At 39.7% G+C, this 8,883-nt stretch overlaps 1 protein-coding gene across 2 annotated transcripts in view; it reads left to right on the top strand.

Moving 5' to 3' along the window:
• Positions 1-2,348: 2,348 nt before the first annotated feature.
• Positions 2,349-8,883, top strand: part of fgf11b (fibroblast growth factor 11b) — a 47,322-nt gene continuing 40,787 nt past the window's right edge. The window contains exon 1 of one of the 2 annotated variants that reach the window (XM_056737015.1): positions 2,349-3,570. In XM_056737015.1, the coding sequence (XP_056592993.1) occupies positions 3,378-3,570 (193 nt within the window). In that variant the 5' untranslated portion in view covers positions 2,349-3,377. The remainder of the gene's footprint in view (positions 3,571-8,883) is intronic. The other variant, XM_056737016.1, reaches the window with a different exon arrangement.

The raw sequence follows: 8,883 nt of genomic DNA, 5'->3' as shown, positions 1-8,883 counted from the left end.
TTTTATGCTATGTATAAATGAGCGTTGCTAGACAGGCAGGCAGCAAAATAGTTTTAATTTAATAATCAACCCAATTTGTGCATTGATATGTAACAGAATAATGACAGTGTTACTCATATCTATTATTTAAAAAATAAAGTCAGAGAGATGTCGGTTTTGCCATTGTTCATTAATAGCAGCTGTGAAGTATCGTAAAGTGCTTAAGCATTCACGTCACAGGAAAATAAGTGAACGGTGTCCCAATGAGAATGGAGCCTGGGTCCTTACCAGTGCCCGGACTCGTGTACACGATTTACTGATTCACAATCTCGGGAGCAAGGGAGCTGATCGAGACACAGGGATAGTCTGTTTACAGAAGTCATGTGACTCTGCGGCCATGTTTGGAATGCCACAGTCCTATCATGCGGGAATAAAGATATTTGTAAAAACGTTAAAATGTTAAATAACATATTTCTAACCAACAATTAAACCTGACATCAACTGTCCTGTAATTTTGGTTTTCCAAGCTTAATTTGCACGAAAAACATCTTTCTTTGTGCTTTGCACATGTTGGCAAGTGCCTCAAAAGACTGTGTAGAGCTCCGCCCCAGAGAAACATTAGTCTTTGTTGATTGGCTCTTTTCACTGGAAGGAAGGGCTTCCTTTGCTAGAGCGGCCATAATGAGCGCGGTATTTCCTCCCCATTCAGATGAAAGTGATGAAGCTTGTTAATATACAACTGTGGAAAAAATGTGAAGACCTTTCCAAATGTTAATTTAATAGGCGTTTCTAGATGTACTGTGGACATAACAGTCTAGTATCTGTTGAATTTCAACAAAATCAACCTCGGGAGGATCAAGGTCATCCAACAGCAATGTGAAAGACTGACAGCATGACAAGGCACATGAAAACTGTGATACAAATCGAGGTTATCAAATACAAAAATGTTTTTGAACTTTTCCTAAATAGATGTAAGCTACAATATTAATGCTGTGTTGCAGGGAAGAGAATATGAACTGAAAAAATCCTTTGTCAATTATTCATTTTCTGCAATCAATGCAAATAGAAACAACCCAGCAAACTAGGGATGCACCGATATCATTTTTTAAAGACAGAGTGTGAGTACCGATATTTTTTCTGGTACTTGCCGATACCGATACCTATATCCGATGCCTGTATAATGTACAATTATGTTAATAAACCAGTATCTTCCTGGTAAAAAATTTTCCTTCTGTTTTTAGGTCTACTTAAATTAAGTAAAAAAATATGATAAGTAGCACAATTTTACTAGCACAGTTTGTTAAAGTAAACAATATATCATGTGGTCGAATTATGAAAATATTTAAGGGGGGTGGTGTGGTAAAATGTGAGTGTATTATAACTTGTTCAAGTCAACCAGACTTTTGTTTTGAGGGGACGCCGCAAAGAGCGTTTTTTTAAGTTAAGCAGACTTGTATCTTGACGGATCGCCGCAAATAGTGTTTGTTTATGTATTTGTGTCCTCGTACAGCGAAACGCTGGCTCTGAAAGCTTCATAAGCACAGTGCGTTCAGGTTCAGTACACGCAACGCACCACTCTTTAACACACAGTCATGCAAAATAAGCAGAATACATTTAAACAGTATCTGAATATTTTATTACCTGTTACGTAAGTGCTTAGCGCTAATTTATTGTTAGGAAATAATACATTTGCCAGATTCCGTTCCATTTCGTGTTGTACAGCAAATTCAGTTATTCGTAAGCCTACGTTGGGTAAACTTAATTATTTTTGTACTACTCTAAACAATTTCCATTGCATTTCAATGTACGTAAAAAATATACTTATAAAAATATATTTATTTTTACTGAGCTCAGTGAATTGGATTCTGGGTTTGGCTTATCTGCAATGAATATGCAGCGCTTTCTTCGATTATGGCTTAAAACTATATCTTAGGAGGCAGCGTAATTAAGATGTCTATCTTTAAGAACAGCCTTCGAACGGGGAAAGCCAAAGACGTCTTAAAATTCTCCATCCACCAGGTTCTACGGCAAAACTCCTTCTGTTACTTTTATTCCTTCAGAAAATGTGAAACACTTACTGCACAAGGCAACAGAACGCAGAACGTTAAACCAAGAAAAGTGGTACAATCCTAATCCAGTAAGAGTGATTGTGTACACGAGGATGTGTGTAGACGAGTGAGAGGGATAAATGTGTGCGAGAGTGTGTGTGTACTTGGCAGAGATAACCGACTCCGAACGCTTGACTGCGATGTTCTTCCGGTGACTGAAAACTGTCACCATTGGCAGCTCACACACACTCTCTCTCTCTCTCCTCCGCTCTACTCATCAAGGACAGTCGTATCGTCCGGTAGAGCGAGGGAGGAAAAGAATAGCATTACTCTCTCTCTCCTGTCTTTTTCTTCCTTCATCTCTCTCTTTTCTCTCCTTCCTTGTTCTCATTCATCATTCTTGTTTCACTCCCTCTCTTTTCCCCTCACTCTCTCTCTCCCGATCGCTCTTGCTCTCCCTCCCTCACTTGTTCTCTCATGAATGTCACCTTTACTGGTGGTAGCCGCTGGATTTGCGCACACACACTCAAACAGACACACACACTCGCTGGCTTTGGGGTGGAGGGGGGGGTAATGTAGGGCTGTGGGGAGAGATAGCGTGTGCCAGAAGAGGCTGAAGGGAAATTTCTCGGAGTCCATTCTTCTTTTTGCCGGCTCCCGTCCTGCGACTCAGGGCTTTGTCGGTCCCAGCAGCTGAACCAGAAGTGCCTCTGGACGTCGGAGCACTGGATTACCGCTCCAGATTATTATTTTTTTCAACACGAGTAAAGTTAGCCACAGGGACTGTAGGCTGACCATCTGCCTGGATCTGTTCCTGGCTCGAGCTGTAAATCCTGCTAGTGGTGAGTGAAGAACTTTCTGTTATGGACCGACCAAGCAATGTTTTTCTCTGAAACAGTGTGCTAAACTTTAGCTTTGTCAGTGTCTTCGTCTTCCGAAAGAGGAAAGACACAGGGAGGGGAAGTGTGAGGAGCAGTGGGGGCAAATATGTCGGCAATGTCGCAACGATGACTTCGCCAGCATCTTTCTGGTTCTTTTTGTGGAAATGTGACGCCGTCGATTTACGTCTTGTGGATTTGTTTCACCATCAATATGTATTTTGCGAAACCAACATGAAGGACAATCCGTGGACGGGTTTTGAGTGGACCAGAACTTAACCGTTTCTCTTTTAGGATTGGGAAACACATCGGGACACGTGAGGAACCTACTCTAATTCTCGCTCTCCGCTCCGGATTTGACCCTTGACTTTTATATCTTTGCGCTGCTGGTAAAGAAAGGCGAAAAGTTTATCCAGAGAGGGTCTCCTAAGCAGACAGAGACCCCCCTCCCAAAGGTGAGAGGGGGGGGAAGATGGCAGCTCTCGCCAGCTCTCTCATCAGACAAAAACGGGCAGTCAAGGAAGACCACACCAACCGACCGATAGCCAACAAACGCAAGCCTTGCCCCAAGAGCAACAAGTCCCTTTGCCAGAAACAAATTCTCGTTCTCATATCAAAAGTTCGGTTATGTGGCGGTCGAAGAGGAAGAACAGAAAAAAGGCCGGGTAAGTTCATTTTATACTGTATTGTACAAGTACTTTTGATTGGAGCAACTACATTCGTAACTGGGCAAAAATAACAGGTTCTTTGGTTTGAGAAGTTTTAACCCAACGTTACAAAGTGATTTCATGGTTTCTCCGTTAACACTTCACAGTGTCACTCAAGTTGTCACTGTAGTACAAATGTAATCATACAAAGCTACAATACATCGCATTCCAGTATAAAATCCAATCATGTGTCTAAAATAACCTTCCGTAGGTCAGATAAAGGAGAAGCCCATTTAGTAGCAATCAGATTTATTTGGACTTTTATACGGGATGAAAAGGGTCTGACTGTCATTTATGACATGAACAGGCTGAAATAGGTGAGCCGTTTATAAGGTGTGATTTACAGTCTTTCGAAGCGTCCCACATGCATGGGCTATTCTGGGTTGCTTTAAGACCTGCCCTAAGGATGCTAATTACACAGAGACACACCATCTCCTCTACGCTCACACACGAGAGAGCACGTCTGCCTATTAAAGCAACACTCTACTTAATTCCAATTGTTTTCTGTGAAAGATTGTTACTCTATGACATGCGATTGGAAGTTGGACTCCGGCCATGGTTTACTACCGTTAACCTTGCCATTGGTCAAACAGTAAAAAACAGCACGCTCTCTGATTACAGCACTGATATTGAGACAAAAGCCTTGCAATTGTTATGTCAACCTACAGGGCAACAACGCAAACAGCAGCGTCCACAACTCAGTTCATGTTTTATTGAAATGGCAACCTCTCTTTGCTTAGCCTTTGAGTCTTTGGGTGAAGATGGGGACCAAAGTGCTTATGTAAATATCCAGAGTTTGATTATGAAATTGACGCCAAAGCCTGAGATTTATTACACAGTGGATGAAAGAACAGTCAACGCAAAACAAAACTGAAGGAAAGATACAGAGATTAAGCAGTGAGTGAGTGTGTGTGTGTGTGTGTGTGTGTGTGTGTGTGTGTGAGAGAAAGAGGGAGTGGGTGTTTTGTACATAAATGAAAATGATTATAATCAGGGATATTAATCTGGCTTTTTATCCATCGCTCTCGCCATTGAACATGAAATGCACCGCGATGCAATCATCAGGGCTATTAATGCATGTAGAAGACGAAAAACGGAGAGGGAAAAACTGAGAAAATGAATGAAAGAGAGTGTGTTTTTGTGTATTTGTTATGGCACTGAAGTAACTCTGAAAGCCTGTCAGGCTCCTGGGACCCTATTCTATAATATTTACGTTCCTTTGAAATCTACCAAACACATTATCACATTACGTTTCAGTACCGTAGTATAATGTGGCCGAATACACAAAAATGTGTTTCCACACACGTAGACATATACAAAAACAGGCTCAGGCACATTCATTCTTATGGCATTATTAGTGTGAATGATATTTCCATCGCAACTCTATCCCCATCCTATGCAAAATAAAACTTCTAAGCACCTCATGCTGTGACCTCTCAGGGTTTTGCTTCAAAATTTCAGCTCTAAAGCAGCCAAAAATGGACAAATTGTTTGCCGTTACTTGGGCACAGCAGTGGAGGATCATGGGATCACTGCTGCATTGTCGGGTCAGTGAACTATATGCGTCCATCATAACAATGTCGAGCCCCATCTGGACCTCTGCACACCTGTCTTGCACACCTTATTCTGGTTTAGGACGGGTTCCCCTGCATTGCTAAGATGGCAGCCAGGTCGACGCTGAGTGTACTGGTCTCTCGATCGATGCAGCTCATTAATGTATACTGATTAATCAATGATCACCCTCTCCGTTTGCCCAGTGCCCAATTTCACGCAAGCTGGAGATGGAATAGAAACGTGACACACACACACACACAAACACAATTCTCTTAATAGCAGAGGCTATTTTACACCTTTACAGTTTTATGAAGCACTTGGCTTCAACCGAGGGTTTGGTTTTATTCACCAACAAATCTTGTAGAACTAAGGAGAGAAAGAGGGAGTGAGAGAGAGGTGATTAACATCAGTAAAAGAGCAAGAAAACCCCTCTCATAGGGGCTATCACACAGTCAATGTTTGGGAACTACGACAGTGTTTATTAACAGGCGTGAGTTAAGGATTGTTCTGTTCACAGTTTACAGAAGCGGACTGAATAATGTCCACATGAACAAATAACAGAAGTATAGAAATTTCTATTTTGGCAGCAGGGATGTGACCTTAGTGAAAGACATAATAAATGTAAAAAAAGGGCATTCATTCGCTATTATCTATTAATCCTTTATAAACAAACTTAAAATAGCTGAATTAACTTCTGCTTCTATATCGCCATCTCTGTTTCAAACATAAAACTGCAAGTAACGTACTTATTTTTACATGTGTTTCAGTCAAATGAAGTCAAACTGACATTTCCCATGAAATCATACCCAACAACGCAACTTAAAAATCTTTGTTATAAGCTAAGTGTGGTGTACTAAAGAAACAGTTCACCCCAAAATGAAAATTCTGTCTTTATTTACTCCCCCTCGGGTTGTTCCAAATCTATGAACACATTTCTTTGTTCTGATGAAGACCTACTATGATTTTTAAAGGAGTGATGACTTAAAAAATCACATTGTGGTAAAATCACAATTTTAACACGATCTTTTGTTATATAAGAGGAAATAGTATTCACGTGAACATCATGTAAGTGTTAGAGCTAAAAAGCCCTTGTTACTGAGATTATGTCTGTTGCTGACACCAGGCCCAGCGAACGCCACATCCTGGAATGCACCTATCTATGACGACATTGATAGGTTGAACACCTTCTCCACAGAAAGATACAGTGAGCAGGCAATAAACAAACATGCCGTTAACTCTTTCACCGCCGTTGACGAGTTATCTTGTCATTTAAAAAAAACGGTTCCCCGCCAAAGACGAGTTATTACGGCAATTGGTGCTTGTACTGTTATACAGCAGGTGACGCTATTACACACCTTTGGGAAAAAAGTACAGAATCCCAGAACCTAGAACTTTTAATGATTGTTCTGAGTGTAATCTGGGCGGAATCTTTGACAAAAAACGTTAATTGTCTCAGCTGTTTAATCAAAGTGATGCATTTTTGAAGAAACCTACCCACATCTAAGGAGTGATAAAGAAAGAACACATGAAGATAGAAGAATACGGTTTATTTTGTTTAAAAGCAGAGACTCTGTTCTTTCATTTGACATATTGTTTGTCCATATATTCTTTACAAAAAATTTACTGTGTGCCATTAAAGTTAGGTGAAAATGTTAAAAAGGCTGGCGTAGGCTGGATACTTTTTATTTTAAACGTTGGTTAAAAGCGAGCGTTTGCCTCAAAACCCATGTAGAAAATACCCTATTACTTATTGATTTAGATTTTTTAAAATGTAAAAACCACGCAAAAGACCTCATATAACAGTATAAAACAATAAACAAGTACAGTTTATGAGACCTTTAATACTATGTTAGTGAATGGTTTTCAAGAAGTGTTTGGTTACATGCCTTCTTTCAAATATCTTGCTCTGTGTTCATCAGAACAAAGAAATGTAATCAGATTTGAAACAACGCGAAGTAGTGCTGGGTGATATACCGGTTCATACCGGATACCATTGTGTGTTTTTGTTATGAATTTTTAATATACAGTCTACATTACCGGTGCATGTCGCTTAAACAACGTGCGGAACGCTGCGCAGCGCGACACTGTTTCCTTGGGGTCCCTTTTCACTGTTGCACTGTGACCGACCATACACACAGAATGCGATTAAATTAATTCAAATAGGTTGACAGCACGTTTATTTTTTTACAAATATTAAGCGATCCATGAACCACTTGACCACATGTTGGTGAGATCGAGTGTGGTAACTGTGTTTTTCAATGGCTCTGGTTGAATTCAAATAAAGTTTCTGTCATCGTTTACTAACCCTCTTGCCATTTTTAACCTGTATCACTTTCTTCTGCAGAACACAGAAGAAGATATATTGAAGAATGTTGGCAACAGAAAACCATGGGGACCAATGTTTTTTGTTTTCGAACATTACTCAAAATATCTCCTTTTGTGTTTTACAGATGAAAGAAAGTCATACAGGTTTAAACTTACAAGAGGGTTAGAAAATAATGACAGAAACTTGATTTTGGGGTGAACTATCCCTTTACGGTAATTGTATTTATGTAAAGGTCCGGCGCTCATTCAACCTTTAATATATCTACAAAGTGAGGGAAGGCCTGCAGATGTGCAATAAGGAGAATGCAGCAGTTCTGCAGACTGGGTTAAGAGTAAAGGAGTCGCTCAGGGCACGAGGACGTGTCGCTGAAGGAGGACACCATTAAGCTGACCGTTGAAGATGGGCTCTATCTCGCTTACTCGACAACACCTGATCGCACTGCACAGTGTTAGGTAGCCTCTCATCCGAGTACTCCGAGTGCCAGGGGTCAGAAAGAAAGAGAGAGTGAAAGAGACAGAGGATGAGATAGTAACACAAAGAGGAAGGAAGTGGGGAAAGAAGGAAGAAGGTGGACGAAAGGAGAAAGAGGAGGATAGGCAGGTGGAAACACAAAACATGAAAAAAACAGATCAATGCAGAAACAGAAGGGCAAGTGCAAGGAATGCTGAAAAATGATAGGCAGGTAGTATATTAAAATAGCAGTCAATATTTTCACAGCACCAAGGGTTTGCTCATTTATTTTTTGCAATGATATACGTAAACCTCCTTAGAAAAACACATAAATTGTATTATCTTTGAGGACTGTTGGGTTCAAGATAAGGTAACCTTTACAATGAATTCTATTGATTACTACATAAAATTATTTAACAAACAAAGACTGAGTGTACAGTTATACACTTGAAATGAAAGACTGTAGGGAACAATTATTATGGGATAAACATTAAATAATTTTTTTAAAGACTAACCACAAATCTAATTTAAAAAAAAAGAAAAAAAGTGTCAGCTCTAAAATATTTCAGTCCCTTAGACTTCCACAATATGCGTTTTACTAAAATTCTTTTTTTTACAATTAGAGGGAAACATTTACTCTGTGGTCATGGCTGTCATGATTATTAAACAATTGTCCGACTGAGGTTATTTGACTTAACCACAGTTATTTCAGATAATCACAATTACTTTGCACCTTAAGAAGACAAAAAGTGATAATGTAGTATTTGCATCCACCGTCCTTGCACTGCAAGTACTCTTACATTTGTCCATCATTTGAGACGAATCAGCGTTTAATTTTTGTGTTGATCAGTTGTTTGAAATAATTCCAATTAATTCCAAAATCGTTATCAATCATAATTCTTTATTAAACAACAACTAGACAATATGCACTCAGAGTGATG

Source organism: Triplophysa dalaica, chromosome 22, assembly GCF_015846415.1.
Source record: "Triplophysa dalaica isolate WHDGS20190420 chromosome 22, ASM1584641v1, whole genome shotgun sequence".
In the NCBI taxonomy this organism is placed as follows: domain Eukaryota; kingdom Metazoa; phylum Chordata; class Actinopteri; order Cypriniformes; family Nemacheilidae; genus Triplophysa; species Triplophysa dalaica.
This window is presented reverse-complemented; position numbering and strand designations above follow the sequence as displayed.